Source organism: Geotrypetes seraphini, chromosome 11, assembly GCF_902459505.1.
Source record: "Geotrypetes seraphini chromosome 11, aGeoSer1.1, whole genome shotgun sequence".
In the NCBI taxonomy this organism is placed as follows: Eukaryota; Metazoa; Chordata; class Amphibia; order Gymnophiona; family Dermophiidae; genus Geotrypetes; species Geotrypetes seraphini.
This window is the reverse complement of record NC_047094.1, coordinates 97270784-97290656: the sequence shown is the minus strand read 5'-3', so window position 1 is coordinate 97290656 and position 19873 is coordinate 97270784. Positions and strand designations below refer to the sequence as shown.

Sequence of the window (19873 nt, the reverse complement as noted above, 5' to 3'; positions counted from 1 at the left end):
ACGACTAAGTCTAAGCCGGCCCACGTCCCGCCCAACTCCCACCCTCGACACTCCTCCCAAAATGCCCCGTTTAGCTTTGGTCGTTCAGCGGCACTATGAAGGCCTAGGTCGTTTAGAAATATGTCCAAAATGTTAACATCTGTAAATAGGTTCCTAAGGGTCCCTTTTACTAAAGTGTGTTTAGCACTTTGGCCCTGATTCTGTATACAGTATATTGCGACCAAAGTTGTGTGTGCAATGCTGATTTGAGCATGCAACTTAATTGTTTAACAAGCTAATTAACACTGATAATTAGCAATTAACAAGTAGTAGAAACTATTTAGAATTTGCGCACACAACTCTCTAATGGTTTTCTTTAAAGTGGTGTGAGTAAATTTTAGTGCACAAATCTCAAAAAGTGGCATGGCCAGGTCGTGGGCATTCCTAAAAGTTAGGATACATTATAGAATGCGTTCAATCTGTGCACAGCGTTGGTGCAAGTGGGTGCACCTAAATGTAAGTCATATGTACGGATGCCAAATTTTATAAATCGTTTATAACTTCACAGATGTTTTATAGAATTGTGTGAAGTGCCATCCTTTTCAACGCTGATTTTATTAGGGTTCTTATGTAGAATATGGCCCTTAACTTGCTATCAATGTTTGGAATTAGGTTGCCATGGGGCCGCGTTAAGGGCTTTTGCAATCAATTGCCTGTTCTTGAGCATTAAACTACATTATACTGAATTTTTCTGCAAGGGAGCTTAGCATGGGCAGGAAGTGGACATGGAAGCATTAGCCAGCCAGCGCATTACATTTACTGTGTGCTAACTGGTTAATTCATAGTTAATGCAGTAACAGCCATGTACTGTGCCCTAATTACAACTTTTTTTATATGTCTGAGTTATTCTATTATATTATTAAAGAACATAAGAAATGCCGCTGTTGAGTCAGACCAGTGGTCCATCCTGCCCAGCAGTCCGCTCACGCGGCGGCCCTCAGGTCAAAGACCAGTGCTCTAAATGAGTCCAGCCTCACCTGCGTACATTCCAGTTTAGCAGGAACTTGTCCAACCTTGTCTTGAATCTTTGGAGGGTGTTTTCCCCTATGACAGACTCCAGAAGAGCATTCCAGTTTTCTACCACTCTCTGGGTGAAGAAGAACTTCCTTACGTTTGGACAGAATCTATCCCCTTTCAACTTTAGAGAGTGCCCTCTCGTTCTCCCTACCTTGGAGAGGGTGAACAACCTGTCTTTATCTACAAAGTCTATTCCCTTAATTATATTGAATGTTTTGATCATGTCTCCTCTCAGTTTCCTCTTTTCAAGGGAGAATAGGCCCAGTTTCTCCAATCTCTGTACGGCAACTCCTCCAGCCCCTTAACCATTTTAGTCGCTCTTCTCTGGACCCTTTCGAGTAGTACTGTTTCCTTCTTCATGTACGGTATTCCAGGTGAGGGCATACCATGGCCCGGCATGATAATCCTCTGTGATCTGTTCGTGATCCCCTTAATCAATCCTAGCATTCTGTTCACCCTTTTTGCCGCCGCCACACATTGTGCAGACGGCTTCATTAACTTGTTGATCAGAAATCCCAAGTCTCTTTCCTGGGAGTTCTCTCCAAGTACTGCCCCGGACATCTTGTATTCGTGCATGAGATTTTTGTTCCCGACATGCATCACTTTACACTTATCCACGTTGAACCTCATTTGCCATGTCGATGTCCATTTCTCAAGCTTGATTATGTCACATTGCAGATCTTCACAATCCCCCTGTGTCTTCACTACTCTGAATAACTTCGTATCATCCGCAAATTTAATCACCTCACTCGTCGTACCAGTGTCCAGATCGTTTATAAAGATGTTGAAGAGCACGGGTCCAAGCACCGAGCCCTGCCACACCCCACTGGTGATGCTCTTCCAGTCCGAGTATTGTCCATTTAATGGCAAAAAACTAATAAATGTCTTATAGTCTGCAGCTGGAAAATGAAAAGGGTTCTTATACAAAACTGTGCTAATATATGGTCTTGGTGCATCCTTCTAGGGTGACCATAAATTCAGCCTTTTTCAACTATTTATTTTTCTGGCTGTGGATTAATGTTAGCATTAGCAAGCGACCACTGTAAAAAGATTAACATAGAAGCCCTTCCTCATGAAGTCAATGTTATTCAGTTAGAGCTCGATTCTATATAGGCTGCCTAAAGAATCGGCGCCAACTGGTGCAGTACTATGCGTGATTCTTTAAAGGTTATGCACACTGTTTAGAATCACGCTTAGCACCATCTAAGTGGCACTGTGTGTCATGATTTTTAGGCGCATCTATTTAGACCAGGTTTTGGCCTAAATGCCTATGTCTAAGTTGTGTGCACAACAGCGCATAAGTCAAAAGCTGGCTCATAACTTTTTAAAAAATGCCCATAATTCACCCCTAACCATGCCTATTTTTAGATAACGTGCACGTTGTGCTATGCGCCTACCAAGTTGTGCACACATGTTTCAATTAATTCAAATTAGCTTCAGATATGAGGTGTTAATTGCCAGTTATTGATATTGATTAGGCCTAATAATCAATTAAGTTGTGTGTGTACATCAGCTACGTGTACCAAAGTACGCACACAACTTTAGGTACTGTATATAGTATTTGGGGGTTCGTACGTGTAATATCAGCATGCTAGCTAAACAGCACTTTCATGGCCATTCTCATGCTTTTGAAAAAAACAATTGCACATGGGTTAGCATGTACAAATGGCAAAAGTAACACAACACTTTAACATGTCCTTCATTAGCCCATTTTCACAGCATAACCCCCCTCCCCGGTTCTATAACATGCATGCCTAAATTTCATAGCTTGCAACTCCAAAGGAGCATAAGTATGGGATCATTAACATTCTATAACTTTGTGCCCAGAAATTAGGGACAGTGTTATAGAATACACATTTAACTGCCATAAATTATTGGGTGCCAGCAATTACACCAAGTTGTGGCAGGCATAAATGTTGTCCCCGCAAGTTAAGGTGAAATTCGTTTTATGCTAGTATTCTCTAAAGAGCGCTCCATGCTGACCACCCTTTATACCAGTGGTCTCAAACGCAAACCCTTTGCAGGGCCACATTTTGGATTTGTAGGTACTTGGAGGGCCGCAGAAAAAAATAGTTCATGTCTTATTAAAGAAATGACAATTTTACATGAGGTAAAACTTTATAGTTTATAAATCTTTCCTTTTGACTAAGTCTTAATAATAATATTGTAATTTATAGCTAAAGAGACATATGATCAAGAAACTGTTTTATTTTACTTTTCTGATTATGATAAGCATACCGAGGGCCTCAAAATAGTACCTGGCGGGCCATAAGATTGAGACCACTGCTTTATGCAATACTAGCTTAGCACTGATCATTCCAGTGCCTAACTTTAGCCACTATTTACTGAGGGCTGGATTCTCAAAACGTATCATGCCTTTAATGATGGTTGCTAAACTGTTTCCAACTGGTTTAGCTTGCCAGAAATTTACCACCTAATTTTTCCGAGCTACCACCTAGTCTTTTCCGAGCTTCCTAGCAGCTTCCGATTCTGCCATGCAAAAGTAGTACAATTAAATCATCACTATTAAAATAGTAATAAAGTGGGCTTATTAATATTTAAACAAGCACGCCGGGTGATTCTCTGTCATCGTCAGGTGATTCTCCAAATGAAGCGTTGCCTTTAAATAAACAAAAATTACTGGCTGGTCCGGGGGTGCCGGTACTGTAAAAAGCCTGTCTCAGGCATGTGAATCTGGCTTTGGCTCATGATAAAAATTTTAAAAACACACAATTCACATAAATTATAGTACTACTAGTCTTTAAGCCCGTTACATTAACGGGTGCTAGAATATATGTATGTCTGTCTTTCATTCTTTCTTTCTCTCTCTTTCCCCTTGGCCGCTTTCTGTCTCTCTTTCCTCTGCTGTCAACCATCACCCCTTGCCTGTTCCACCAGTCCATCAGTAGGTCTTCTCCCTTCCTTTTACCTCCCCCTGTCAGCAGCACTCCTTACCTGCTCTCCCTGTCCAGTAGCACTTCTTACCTGCTCCCCAGTCACTCTTCCCTGCTCCCCCTGTCCAGCAACACTTCTTACCTGCTCCCCTGTTTCTCTTCCCTGCTCCCCTGTTCCTCTTCCCTGCTCTCCCTGTCCAGCAGCACTCCTTCTTTTCTCCCCCTGACCCTCTTCCCTGCTCCCCCTGCCCAGGAGCACTTCTTACTTTCTCCCCCTGACACTCTTCCCTGCTCCCCCTGTCCAGCAGCACTCCTTACCTGCTCCCCCTGTCCAGCATGCAGCTCCTATCATCATTCCCTCCACCTCCATTTCCTTGTGCATCAGCATTTCCCCCTTCCCTACTTCCCTGTGCAGCATTTTCCTCCCTCCCCACTTCCCTGTACAGCAGCTGCAGCAGCATTTCTTTCCCTGTCCATTTTCCGGTGAGAGCTGCTATCTTCAGTTGGGTTGTTTTTTTTTGTAGTTGAAAGCCACCGCTGCAATTAGGGTTCGCCGGCCACCAGCGCTCAGCCGCACCCTGAGAGCCGGGTGAGAGCGGCGACCTGCAGTTGTCTATTTTTTTTTTTTTTTTAGTTGAAAGCCGCCGCGCCGCAGCTCCTCTCTCGATCGTGGTGCAGAGCGGGAGGCGGGGCCTCAGCACCGGTCGGGCGGCTCGCGGCGCTGGCCCTCAGGAGCTCGAGGTCGGCGGCGGACATGCGTGGCAAAGAGGAACAGAGATCGTTAGTGGCGCGAGATGGAGAGCAGGTGACGTAAAACCCGCGCATGCGCACTCGTGTTTCCGCGATGGGATCAGGGAACATGATTTTTTTAGTGCGCATGCGCGGCCTATCATTTTATTATATTAGATAGTAATGTGACAAAAATCTCAAAAGTACGCGCCTTGAGTGCATGTATTAATGGCAGGTGTGTCTTTTATAAGCATTTGTGAAAAACGATGATTGCACCTCCCTTCCCTCCCCCTCCATCCAATATCACTGGCACAGCTATGATTGATACAATGATGTAGTGTTTGCTGGTAGTTCTCTGCCCTTCCTATCCACCTATGCCACGCCTACAATATGCATGCCGATGGCGTAGCTTTTGCCAGCACATGCGCACATTAACACCTTTCTGTGGATTATTCTGTGCATGTGCTGATTACTATCAGCAGCAACTGATCTCATGTAAATTCGGCGACCCTCCGCCAACCTCATTTACATGCACGGTTCTTTGAGACAGGCTCGTCTTTTTTAAATCGTTAAGATTTACAGCCGCTACAGCGACCCATCAGATTTTACTGTCGAGATTAGAGAATCTCGCCCTGAATTTCCAGCTAAGTGTGCATTAGTGCTTAACATAGTTTAGTAACAGGGCCCTTAAATTGGGTATTCAGTTCTAAGATAGTACTCAGTCACAGAAAGACCTATCCATAACTAAACAAGATCTTCTCTGAAATATAAACTCTACTGCTAAAAAAAAAAAAAAAATCTGGTGGTAGTTGTGTTTAAAAAAAAATCTTCTAATGTGTTCCTGATTAAATTACTCAGCTCTCCTGTTATTTTACACCAGTGGTTCCCAAACCTGTCCTGGGGGACCCCCAGCCAGTCAGGTTTTCAAGATATCCCTAATGAATATGCATAAGAGAGATTTGCCTACCTGTCACTTCCATTATATGCAAATCTCTCTCATGCATATTCATTACTGATATCTTGAAAACCTGACTGGTTGGGGGTCCCCCAGGACAGGATTGGGAACCACTGTTTTACACTAATGATGTTCTCTATCAATCTAGTTAAAGTTTCTGGTTTGTAGCAGCTATAATTACTAAGACATACAGGGTTTTTAATAATGAAAATTTGTCAAACAATTTTACAGGACACATTTTTAAAATGTATTAATAATTAGAAGGTAGATCTTTAAACCAGTTCTTAGGCACTGTTCCCTTCTATACTGAGCGGGAATTTTCCAGCTGCATTGGTGCCAGTGTGCAGTGGTGCTTCAATAGTGTGTTTTCAATTGCTAGGGACATGCAGAGCTTGCCTTTCCCTCACTATTGAAAATGTGGTAGTGAACAGCAACTCCCCTCCCACTGGCAGGCCTGTAAATGGTGGACTCCCACTGAGCTTTGATTGAACGATGTTCTTAGGTTATTGGGTTATTTACTGATAATTATGTCTCCTTGCATGTTTATTTATATTTTATATGAAAAAAGCATAATCCAGATGCTTACTACTGTAATGCTCTGATTTTATTCAGCAATACAACCTCATTAGATGGATGTGTAATATCTACAGATAATCTACAGTAATAATAGTAGGCACAACATCTTAGCAAAACATTTGAATCTTAGAGAAGTTCAGATATCAACTAAAAAAAAAAGTATTGATGCATATTTTGTAAAACTCAATGACCTTGAAGGGTTGAAAATCATGGCTGATTTATTGCATTTCTGTGATGCAACCAAAGCGGTTTACATATTTTTATTTATTTAAAAAAATTATATTCCACATCATTTATAATTCCCAATAATATTGGCAAGCAAAAGATACAAGGCATATCAAAAGACAACAAATAAAAATAATCTTTTACCCCCCAATGACCCTCAGAACAAAAATAGAGGCAGGAGGGATGCCTGCTCCCTCCTACCACTGCAAACCGCCCCCTCCCCATGAGCTGAACTAACCCCCTCGCCAGGACCCCCCTCCTTGTACTTTAATTAAAATTGTCAGGAGGGATACCCAATCCCTCCTGCTATTGGGAACCCCATCCCGCCAATCCTCCCCCCCCTTTCCAGACCCTCTCTCTGCCCAACTCCCTGTACTTCACAAAAAATCAGCACAAGGGATTCCCCCTTCATCCTGCCACTGGATGCCCCTCTCCAAAACCACCCCGTACCTCTACATAAAGCATATAGGAGGGATGTCCAGTCCCTCCTGCATCACTCCAACTTGGTGAGCCTTCCCCTTCCTGGTCCATCCTGGGATATACAGGGAGGGGCCTAAGGCCCTGAATGGCTCAGATGCCTAAGAACCCACCCAGAGCATTTAGTGCATCTAGGCCTGAGCATGCATACCAGCACTATAATGCTCAGAGCGTCACTCTGCTGATTGGCAAATTTCCATTTCTTTTTAAAATCTGATATGTTCTAAGATGGGTTTCTAGACCCTCTCCTTTCCTACCTTAAATTTGGGGTGAGGGTTTACTTTACAGTGGCGAGTTTGATGCAGGCATAAACACTGATGTTTCCTATTGTGCTTACAGCATCTGCAACATACCTTATCTAAATTAGTACATATAATGCTGCAATTCTCTGTGGAAGCAACTACTGACTGTTTGTAGATAGAGAAGCACCTTAGAGCATTCTTTCCCTCAATCAATGTATTTATTATCCCTAACAAGATTGCCCTGGTTCTCTTTCTGTTTCATGTTATGTACTGTGGTCAAGGTATGAGGTTCATTGAAATATTTATATTTTTGCCACATGATTTTTTTATTTTATACTGACTGTGGTAGTTGATCTCAGAAGACATTTTTACACAGTCATCAAAACCATAAAGAGATATAATTCTCTTGGGAGCCGATTGGAACAAAATAAAAAGTCATTAATCTCAGTTCTTTAGAACAGTATTTTTATTAGTAACCAGAGAATAATGACTTCATGCTTGCCTTTTGGACTTTTAATAGTATTTCTAGAACAATAGGTGTGTCATTCTGGATGGATGGGTAATATCCTCAGGCTCATAAGCCGTGCAGAAGGAATCACTGGTAGAGCTGTTGCATGTGCATCCAGAGGTTGTGAGATCAAATTTCAGTGTTGCTCTTTGTGACCCTGGGCAAGTCAGTTAATCCTCCAGTGCCCACCGCTTTGAATGTCAGCTTTGAAATGCCAAAGCCACAAAAAGGTGGTATAGAAGTCCCCATTCCTTTTCCCTTTTTTAATTCCTCCTCCTTCACTAGAGGGCTCTGCTACCCCTTTCGATATTGGGCTATCACCTGCTTTGGTACAAACTGAAACACATGTGAAGGAAGAGTACGAAAAAACTCCCAGAACTACAACTCTGTTCTGAAAATGTAACATACATGTTAAACATTGAACAGGCAAAACATCAAAATAATCATGCCAAATAGAAACATTTATAGAGCTCAAATATTCCCCCAATGTGATACAGCAATAGATTATTCTTTATACCCTTAAGGTCTGACTGACATCCCAATTTCAGTTTGGACTCAAACTTTCTGATTGAGACAGTAGGCAAGCACAGGAGATAACTGGCAAGACGGGGCTTCAGAATGACACACCTATCTACTAGTGCAATAGGTGTGTCATTATGGACAGATGAGACTTACTAAAGCAGTCCCAGAAAGCTAGAGCGGGACCACTGCACCAGCTCGTAGCACTGAGGACCAAAGGCAGAGTCTTCCCTTGCCGCAACATCCAATCTGTAAAACTTGGAAAATGTATATAGAGTGGACCAAGTCGCTGCCCTACAAATCTCAGCAGAGGCCACTAAAGCTTCTGCCCATAAAGAAGTCATGCTTATAGTCGAATACACCTTTACTGAGATGAAATGGCCCTATGGATCCATCTGTAAATCGAGGCCTTGGAAACCGGTGCACCGTGTCTAGCTTGGCTTGTGAGCACAAAAATGTGATAGACTGAATTCATTGGTGACCTCAAGATATTGCAAAAACACCCTTCTCGCATCCAACTTTTTCAGAATCCAGTCCTTCTTCATCGAACCTGTGGACTGGAATGCCAGCAATCTGACTTCCTGATTGACATGGAAACCCAAACCATACTTTAGCAAAAAGAACAGAATTGTGAACTTGAGGAAAGGCTCTCTGCAAGAAAGAGACACTAGCTCTGAGACTCTTCTCGCTGAGGTAATAACCACAAGAAAAACCTTCTTGAGTGTCAGATCCATCAAGGACACTTCCTTCAGTGACTCAAAAGGAGCTCGGGACACCCATCTACTAGAAAAGATATTAGCAAGGTAAAACCCTAGTCTCTTCATATGATTAGCCCAGATAAAGAAATGTAGATTAGCTTGTTCCAGACTAATGCCCAATGATCATAAAAAAATATTCAACAAAAGGAAGAACTGCAGGAATGGTGTACAAGATGCCAAATCTTTATTCCATAGACATAGATATAAACAAAAAACAGTTTGTATCCAAAATATGGTCAAAGAAGTTGATGAACTGGAACCCGACACGGTCCATGTTTCGAAGAAACACTTCTTCCTCAGGGGTCCTAAAAAGTATCACATACTAAAAAATTAAAACACCTTGAACACCTAAATCAATTTAGATAAAATCTCGTGATCCAATAGGTCAAATGCCACTCCCACCCCACCCCATCATTTCCCTAAATCAGAAAACATTCCTGCAGGGAGTTTTAATTCTAACATGCATAAACTATTGCTAGTGACCCAGATTAATGGCAAAACTTTACCACAGTTTAATAAATAGATTTCACAATGCAGTGATGGTGACGCTTTCACAGACAGGTGCCAAGAGGCACCTTGGACTGGTTATTCTAGTACTCAAGAAGCGCAAAAGTCCAATTGTAAATGAAAAGCTTTTCATTGAATTTGGAGTTGTCAGTATAGTAATCCCAGATGTTTCAATCTTTATATTATCAGAATTCAGAAACAGTCACAATTCCTGATGTAATTTGTTGGATCTAAATTCAATAGCATTGCTGCAAAATTTAGGAGGAAATTTTTAGCATAGTACATCTAGATCAGGGATCTCAAAGTCCCTCCTTGAGGGCCGCAATCCAGTCGGGTTTTCAGGATTTCCCTAACGAATAGGCATTGAAAGCAGCGCATGCACCTAGATCTCATGCGTATTCATTGGGGAAATCCTGAAAACCCGACTGGATTGCGGCCCTCAAGGAGGGACTTTGAGACCCCTGATCTAGATGGAAATTGCGTGGTGAGTACATTTCTTGTTACAGCTAAAGAAATCCACAAATCTCTTAATTTCTACTTTTAAAAAGTAGAAACCAAAAATCTACATGTTTCAATGAGGATTATGGTGTCCTGTGTATTTTAAAAATGATGCAGGAAGTGGCACCTTAAAGAAGATTTACTGAGGCACAAGCTTTCAAGAGCAGGAAGTCCATTTTATACCATCTCATGTCTTGGAAAGCTTATACCTCATCTGTTTATCTGTAAGGTGCCACTAGCTTCTTGTCATTTTTGTAGAGAATAAAATGGCTTGCTCCGCTGGAGGTCTGGTTTTTTTATTTTATAATATTTCTTTATTAAGCAAACCAACAGCATACAGAACCATACAAAGCAATAACACACCCACCCAAACTGGGTCTGATCCTTTGACTGACTGTTCCATCCATCATGGCTTATTCAAGACAGAAGGAGGCATCTTACCGTGCTATTCTTTTCTGCAGGACACTTGAGTAGTCTAATGGTTAATGAGGTGGCTTGAGAACCAGAGTAACCAAGTTCAATTCTCATTGCAACTCCTTGTGACTTTGGACAAGTCACTTAACCCTCCACTGCCCCAATTACAAAATAAGTACCTGTACAGTATATTCAGTAATGTGTAAACCGCTTTGATTGTAATTACAGAAAGGCAGTATATCAAATCCAATCTCTTTTCCCTTTCTTTGTTGAGATTCCTCCTTCTGTCTAAACAACCTATGATTGGTACAGCTGGCCTTTAAATCTGTGAGTGGGCCTGTTCTAAGTCTGCAGTGGTTCTGGACAGGAGCCACAAACAATGTGGATGCTAAACAATACAGGGCCATGTACAGAGATTCATTGGGAGGCCTCATTTGCATAAATCAGTAGATTAGACGGGGCTAAAAAGCAGTCCTTCAGCGGTAGAGCCAGTCCTAATCGCTTGTTTTCTCTGAAAAATGCCTGTTTGGAGTTCCCATTCAGCACTACTGCAGTCCCTGGACAGATTTTAAGGCCATTTTTGGTAGGCAGTTGTTTGAATGTACTGCACTGACCTGGAACTCTTTAGAATTTGATTTATTTCTACTTCATTACAGTGGAAGGTGGAGTCTGCTGCTGTGCTGACCCTGATCTGGTACTGTTTATTTAAGAAAATTGCAGGCACTCACCTGATCTCATTCACAGGCATAAAGCACCAGCAAGTCAAAGATAACAGGAAGCTAATGTAACAATCAATTGTGTAAATGAAGAAATTATTGAATACAATGCATGGAACTGGCCAATTCTGATCCTGTATATTAAGGATGTGATTTGGGGTTCCAAGAAAGTACTAATTTGTTTGCATGTATCACCTGAGTATTACAAAAGCTGAAATAAGCATCGCACAACAAATTGGAAATAAAAGCAATATACTGTATGGGTTCCTTTTATCAAGCTGCGCTAGTGGTTTAACGCACGCAATAGCGCTCGTTAAACCGCCAGCCGCGCTAGCCACTAACACCTGCCTTGAGCAGGCGGTAGTTTTTTGGCCAGCGCGGGAGTTAGCGCGTGATTAAAAGTCACGCGCGCTAACCCCGCTTGCGCGGCTTGATAAAAGGAGCCCTATATGTTAGAGAATGAGTAGTCTGTTAGGAGTAATACTTGTATAATATTAGTGTAAAATATGTATTTACTTTGATTATTTGATAACATATGCCTGTTCTGCCAGCAAACAAAATGGTGAGTGTCCCTGAAGAAACATTTCAGCATTATTCAGTTTACAAAGGTTTATGTGCAGTTTAGGTATTTTTACATTAGAAGACTGGATAGAATTTCCCAATTTCAGATCTAGATCTGCCTAGTCAAGAAGCTTTGTATTTAGGGCAAAATGTGCAGTCCTTTGCCATCTGTATTACTCAGGATATACACTATTATTTGACATGTAGGGTTAGAATGCCCTGAAAAGCAAAAGTCATTTTCAGTATTTTGACTAATTTATAATAAGGTTGGTCAGTGTGTCTTATGGGTCAGTAGTGCAGGATCAATTAATCCAGTTAGGTTATTTCTCATTTGGAACATAAATTGCAATCCCTTGAAGCGAGATCTGTATTTATAAGACATTATCCCTTGGATTCTATATAAGTCACCCATAGTTGGGCATCAATCTCAGATCTGCGTGCAAATAAATTAGCTAATGAGACAACAACAATTTGGAGTAATGTGCATCTGCCCTGTGCACTATTCTATAAAATACTAGTGTTTAAGCCCGTTACATTAACGGGTGCTAGTAAAGCCTCCTTCCCTCACATGTCCCCAAATTTTCAGCCCCAGCTCCAAACCCAGAGCATTCAAAGGCCCGCGGCTTCCCCCTTCCTCACAGCGAGGTGAGAAGCAAAGGGGGCCGCACACCGTACCTGTGTTCAGCGGGCTGACGAAGGCTTCCAGCCACGGGGCGCTTTCTTGCGTTCAGCAACCCGCCTTCAGGCCTGCACCGAGAGCCATGGCCAGCTCGTGTCCGGGCTCTAAGGCGCAACATCAGCCCCCCCCCCACCCGGATCCGCTGCGGGAAGATTAGAGATGCTCCTCCGGCAATGCCTGGCAGGAAGAACTGAGAACCGCCTCCCCCGCCACCAAATACAGCCATGGAGGGCAATCGGGGCGGTCAGGACGCATGCAGGGAGAGAGCTTGCCTGCGCTTCTCCAGCGGTTGATGAGTGAGGGCAGGAAGAGGGGAGTGGCCAGAGTGTTTCCTGACGCCACGTTCTAAAATAGAATCTGGCCACGGATCAGAAAACACGGCGGCAGGAAACACGAAACCCTAAGTGCGCATGCGCGCTTAGGGTTTTATTATATAGGATTCACCTAAATTTCAGAGTGTGCAGCTCCAAAGGGGCATGTTCATGGGAGGGGCAAGGGCTGATCGGGGGCATTCCCAGAAGGTAGGTATGTTATAGAATACTGTCATTTGCATGCCTAATTATCCTATGTTGCATTTACACCAGCTTTTGGTGTCCAAAATTAGGCATGCCCTTAAGAGTGCTAGCTTAGCGCAGATTATCCCAGTGACTAACTTTGGGTGGCATTTACTGAATTTCCCCCTATTTGTACAAAACTTTCAAGCATTGTACAAGGCCTTTTGCATGAGATCAATTTGTATTGAGTCTTTACCATGGTTATTCCCACTAAAAAAAAAATAAAAATGACTGAAAGAGTTCTGATGTGCCTTGTAATGAATGTTTCCCATTTTTCTATTGCTATGAGACATATGCAGTGCTTTCAAGTGTCACATGCATATTGTGCTGGTCATCTGTAATCACTATTGTGGTTTTTTAGTGTCACTTATTTATTCTTTATGTCAGAAATGTCCAACAAAATAAAGCTATTTTATTTTGCTTCTTGCGTTTGGTTTTGATGTTCTTTTCAGTGCTTCCTGGGTGACGACCTGTCTGGCACATGTTTTGTGTGGGTGCCATCACAACATGGGAAAACAGTAGGGAATATTTAATGAAAATATTTTCTTTGGGGTTATCTGCTAGAAGTTGTTTTATTTGGTCTGAATTCTCTCTTTTAGTTTATATTATGCTGTAAGTGAGCCAAAAAAACCAAACCCAACCCCAAATCAAATATAGCACAGGATAGACTTACAGGATGAAGCTTTAGAACAGGGTACTGTTATAAATTCTCAAATGAACCTATGTTATAAAAGCAACATAGATATCTATGAAGCTTTTTTACTAAGTTGCAGTAGATAGTGGCCTTAGCATGCCTTTATGCTGTTCTTTCATGTGCAGTAAGGGGAGGAAATTCTATAAGTGGTGCCTAAAGTGTGTAGGCACCTACAATAATAAAAATCAATTTTAAAATTAGAGTTAATGGCTTCATTAATGAGCTTTAACAAGCTCAGAATGACAAAAATAAGGTTAATTAGGTGGTAGCACCTAACACCATGTAGGGGTGGTTTGGGACTTTTTTAACTTAGGCGCTGCTAGGTGTCGCTAACAGAATCACCATGGGTGGGCCAGGGCCAACCCAATTTAGGCTCAGGCCCATCCAAAATTCTTGCACTCTTGTTATGGCTGATGGGGATCCTCAAGCCCCACCAGCTGCAAGGGGATCCAGGAGGGGACCACGGCTTGCATACAGAAGGAGGAGGACCCAGGACAGCGGACGGAGGTCTCCGTGCAGACCGAGACCATCCCCCAGCAGTACACTACAGTCTCTACACAGACAGAGGAGGTCGGTCAGCTGAATGAGGACATCATGCAGGAACTAAGGAGCCTCAGGGAGGAGATAAAACACCTGAGAAGCATCAGAGAGGATGAGGCCTACATCGATGAAGTAGTGCAGGAGCTGTCCCAAATCACCAAGCAGGCCCATGACGGATCCTTCCTTGAGACGCCCAGACTGTCGGCCTTGAAACCAACCACAGGGATCCAGGAGGTGGCTGGAGATGCTGACTCCAGGCAGCTGGTGACATCCTCCACGGGTAAACGTAGGAACCCCCCCCCCCTCTTTCAATCTCTTCACTTTCTTCTTCTTCTTTTTCTTACCAGGGTAGCTCCACATTGATCTCACAACTTATCCTGAGGAACAGATTCCAGGCCTTGTAGGAAGAGACTGCCGTCGAGGAACAGGAGCGGGTCCAACACACAGCTCCATTACCGGGGACAATGGATCGACCCCCCCCCAGAAGAAGCGTAGAGTAATAGTCATCGGGGACTCCATGCTGAGGGGCACCGAGGGGACAATTTGCAAACCAGACATGCAATTGAGGAAGGTCTGCTGTCTACCTGGAGACAGAATCCGAGATGTGACCGCCTGTCTTGATAGACTGCTCAAGCCCCAAGATCACTTCCCCATGCTGCTCATCCATGTCAGAACGAATGACACTGCCAGGAACACCCCGGAGGACACAACTAGAGATTTCAGAGCTCTGGGGGAGAGGCTGAAGCAGACAGGAGCGCAGGTGGTCTTCTCTTCGATCCTTCCAGTTAGAGGTAAGGGAAGAGCCAGGGACGAGCGTATCCTGAGGACAAACGAGTGGCTACATGGATGGTGCTGGGAAATGAACTTTGGATTTCTAAATCATGGAGAGACGCTGCAGGGACTTCAGGGACAAGACGGACTCCACCTGACCAGTAGAGGTAAGAACGTCTTCGGACACCGACTAGCCCACCTGCTTCGCAGGGCTTTAAACTAGGTAAGTTGGAGGAGGGTACCCACTCACATACCAGAGCAGTAAGTAATAATTCTGATGAAGTGAGTCGAAACTCCGCTTCTAGGTCCAAGGTAAGTACCCTCACTGCAAACGATTCTCTAGGAGTCACATTGACTCAGATGGGAAATTCTCTACAGGGACTTATCAAACACAAGGTGTGGAGGGCTATATATGTTAATGCACACAGTTTAGGCAATAAAATTCTATAAGTGGAAGAAACTTTAGCAAAGAACCTCAAGAAGGGAGACAAATCCTTCTTCAGGTACATTAGCGACAGGAAAAGAAACACAGACGGGATAGTATGCCTAAAAAAACCAGATGGGAAGTACGTGGAATCAGATTCAGAAAAAGCCGACCTTCTGAATGAGTACTTCTGCTCGGTCTTCACCAGCGAGGCACGGGGCACGGTCCACACTTACAGACAAAGCAAAGAGCGGAAGACCCGTTTTGGAATTTCGAGTTCACACCGGAAACATCTACTGCGAACTGACAACACTCAAGGTGAATTAAAAAATGGGACCAGACAATCTACACCCCAGAGTACTCAGGGAGTTGGGTGATGTCCTGGCGGAACCGCTATCCGTACTCTTCAATCTCTCCCTCAGTACGGGGAGAGTACCCATGGACTGGAAAACGGCTAACATCGTTCCACTGCACAAAAAAGGTTGCAGAGCGGAGGCTGCGAATTACAGACTGGTGAGTCTAACATCTATAGTGTGTAAACTCATGGAGACACTAATCAAATGTAAAATAGACACGATCCTGAATGAGGAGACTCTAAGGGATTCCAGTCAACATGGATTTACCAAGGGTAGGTCCTGCTAATCCAATCTTATCAGCTTCTTTGACTGGGTAACAAGAAAGCTGGACTTGGGAGAATCCCTAGACGTAGTGTATCTAGACTTCAGTAAAGCTTTCGATAGCGTCCCTCACCATAGGTTGTTGAGCAAGATGAAATCGATGGGGTTGGGAGAAACGCTAACTGCATGGGTCAAGGATTGGCTAAGTGGTAGACTTCAGAGGGTAGTGGTTAACGGTACCCTCTCTAAAACGTCAGAAGTGACAAGTGGAGTACCGCAGGGCTCAGTCTTGGGCCCGCTCCTTTTCAACTTATTCATAGGGGACCTGACTCAGGGGCTTCAAGGTAAAATAACACTATTCGCCAACGACGCCAAACTATGTAACATAGTGAGTGGCTCCGATTTACACAATAGTATGACGCAGGACCTGTTTTTGTTGGAATGTTGGTCATCTATCTGGCAGCTGGGCTTCAATGCCAAGAAATGCAAGGTCATGCACCTTGGCAGTAGAAATCCATGCAGAACTTACACCTTAAATGGTGAGACATTAGCTAGGACTATAACAGAACGAGATTTGGGAGTGATCATCAGTGCAGATATGAAAGCTGCCAATCAAGTGGAGTAGGCTTCATCTAAGGCAAGACGAATGTTAGGTTGTATCCGCAGAAGTTTCGTCAGCCGGAACCTGAGATCATCATGCCGTTATACGGAACCATGGTGAGACCACATCTGGAATACTGTGTGCAATTCTGGAGGCCACATTACCGTAAAGATGTGCTAAGAGCAGAGTCGGTTCAGCGGATGGCCACCAGGTTGGTCTCGGGGCTCAAGGATCTCTCTTACGAAGAGAGGCTGAACAAATTGCGGCTCTACTCTCTCGAGGAACGTAGGGAGAGGGGAGACATGATTGAGACATTTAAATACATCACCGGACGTATCGAGGTGGAAGAAGATATTTTCCTTCTCCAAGGACCCTCAGCCACAAGAGGGCATCCACTTAAACTCAGGGGCGGGAAATTTCATTTCTTCACCGAAAGAGTGGTTGATCATTGGAACAAGCTTCCGATACAGGTAATCGAGGCCAACAGCGTGTCAGATTTTAAGGGTAAATGGGATGCCCATTGGGATCCCTAAGAGGGTGGAGTTAAGGATGGGTCATTAGGAGCGGGATCTCCAGGAGAGCAGACTTAGGGGGGTGGGTCTGTGGAGTGGGCAGACTTGATGGGCTATGGCCCTTATCTGCCGTCATTTTTCTATGTTGACAAGAACTCATCCCTCTCCCATTTGCTCCAACCACAGCACTTTTCAGGCTCTGGCATTGTGCTGGCCTACCTCCTGCCGCACATGCTTAGTTTTTGAGCAGGGACGGTGGGGCAACAGCAGAGCATGGACAGAGGCGTGGAGCAAGTGGGAAAGGGAGGAGTTCTTGCTGCCAGAGGACCATTGCGCTGGTGGGGCTTAGGGATCCCCACCATCTTAGGTATTTTTAATACTTTGGAATTGGATCAGGGTAACGAGATGTGAAGATCATATGCCCACCCAAAATTTGTGGTCTGGAGTTATTGCACAGTAAATATTAACAGTCATGAAAATTCCACTTTGAAAACGATAAGAGGTCTCATTAGATATTTAAACTGGATGTGCCATCCATACTTCCACGAGGCCACTCTCAAAACTTCCATGGAATAGCAACTGAGGAAAACTTCTATGGAAGTCTTGAGAGTGGCCTTGTGGGAGTCTTCAATAGGGATTAGTACATGATATTTTGAATCACACCTGATACAGCAGAGATTCGAAACTGGGATTTCTTTGTTGGGTGAAGAAGTTAGGATCCCAAGTGATGAACTTTGGCAAGCAGCAGAATTGATGGAGGAGTGATCTGTGGCAACAGGGATTCAACACCGACACTGCTAGGACCAACTACAGCTAAGTCTCAATTGCATCATATGTAACTCTGTTTGAAATATTGAAAACTGGCCTTTATTGACTTCCTCTAGAGTTTGGGTTAGGCTGAAGATAGAAGCTGTGAGCCGGCAAAGCAAACGGGGCCAGTTGTTACAGAGAGGATTTTCCTTGTGGAGTTGTTGATTTTTAAAAAGATCCATGAAGACAAACAGATCATGTTTTCTTCCCCTCTATTACTGCTACTAGTGGCTCATGTTAAGCGAGCTTAGCAGGGTTAATGCTGCTTGTAAAATTCAGCCTTCCCAAACGAGTGTCAGCACATTTCTATAATAGTCTATATTATATAAGTGTGCTTCCTATATAGTGTGAGTGACTTCAATTACCCCAACATTAACTGGTTAAATGTTACATCAGAGAGTGCTAGGGAGGTAAAATTCCTAGATGTCATAAATGATTGCTTCTTAGAGCAACTGATTCAGGAACTGATAAGTGGGGGAACCATTTTAGATTTGGTCCTCATTCCACACACCTCTGCTAGGGCCCTCAGATCTACTAATCAGAGCTTACTGACAGTCCCCTCAATCAAGGACCTATATTATCCTAAAAACTCCATTTTTTCCTCAATCGCCCCCTCTCTTTGGAATGCAATGCCACCACACCTCTGCTGTGAAAATTCTTTAAATAAGTTTACAACTAACCTTAAAACATTTCTTTTTAAAGATGCATACCAAAATTGCAGTTAAGAAGCCAATAAAGGGAAAATAAAAACAAATAAATAGAGAACCGCTTTCAGGAAGTGACATTCCCCTTTTTCCTCCTGTTTTATCCTCTACCTCTTCCCTTCCTTTTATTTTTATTTACTCAATGTAATTAAAATTTCTCTTCTCCCCCTGCATCTCTTGTGTCCAACCTATCTTAATTTTGCCCTTGTCCAGGCCTCAATCCCCCTTTTTTATTTTTTTTAAACTATTTTAAATTTTTATTATTGTAAACTGACCAGATACCTGTGATGGTCGGTATAATAAGCTATAAATAAACTTGAAACTTCATAGTACAGGAGTTAATTGTGTTGGATCTGCTGGGAAACTGATTATAACGTTATCAAGTTTGAGCTGATACCTGGAGTGAACCAGAAATAGTTTTCAAGGGTGATGATGTGGAGGAACTGAAAGAAATCTCAATGAATCTGGAAGATGTACCAAGCCAGGGGTAGGGAACTCCGGTCCTCGAGAACCGTATTCCAGTCGGGTTTTCAGGATTTCCCCAATGAATATGCATTGAAAGCAATGCATGAAAATAGATCTCATGCATAATCATTGGAGAAATCCTGAAAACCCAACTGGAATACGGCTCTCGAGGACCGGCGTTCCCTACCCCTGTACTAAGCCAAATCGACAAAGTTAAAAAGTGATAAATCACCTGGACCGGATAGTATACATCCCAGGGTACTAAAAGAACTCAAACATGAAATTTCTGACCTGCTATTAGTGATCTGTAGCCTGTCGCTAAAATCATCTGTCGTACCTGAAGATTGGAGGGTGGCCAATGTTACGTTCATTTTTTAAAAGGTTCCAGGGGAGATCTGGGAAATTACAGACTGGTAAGCCTGACTTCAGTGCTGGGCAAAATGGTTATAAAAAATAAAACTGTGCAACACATAGTAAAACATGGGGGGTCCTTTTATCAAGCCGCGCAAGCGGGGTTAGCGCGTCGGACATTTCATCACGCGGTAACCCCCGCGGCTGGCTAAAAAACTAATGCCTGTTCAATGTAGGCATTAGCAGCTAGTGCGGCAGGTGGTTTCATGCGCGGTATTACGTGCGTTAGACCCCTACCACAGCTTGATAAAAGGACCTCATGATTTAATGAGATGTTGAGGTCATTTTCAAAACATACATCTGTCTGATTTGGACGTATGACACTGGATGTCCAAAGTTGGCAGTAAGAAAATGCCCATTTTCGAAAGGCAAACCACCATATGTCTAGAAGTTTTTTAAAAAAATCCTTTATCTGGATGTTCAGGCCATTGGGATGCCTATCTTTATATCACATTT

The 19873-nt window shown here is 43.2% G+C and overlaps 1 protein-coding gene across 16 annotated transcripts in view; it reads left to right on the top strand.

The window, feature by feature from the left end:
* The window catches only part of FAM217B (family with sequence similarity 217 member B), a 91617-nt gene extending 78360 nt beyond the window's left edge, over nucleotides 1-13257 (top strand). For 15 of the 16 annotated variants that reach the window (XM_033914451.1, XM_033914449.1, XM_033914446.1 and 12 more), the window contains one exon: nucleotides 11015-13257. In XM_033914451.1, coding sequence (XP_033770342.1) covers nucleotides 11015-11067 — 53 coding nt within the window. In that variant the 3' untranslated portion in view covers nucleotides 11068-13257. Of the gene's footprint in view, nucleotides 1-8708; nucleotides 8728-11014 lie in introns of those variants that run through there. The other variant, XM_033914453.1, reaches the window with a different exon arrangement.
* The last annotated feature ends 6616 nt before the right edge of the window (nucleotides 13258-19873 follow it).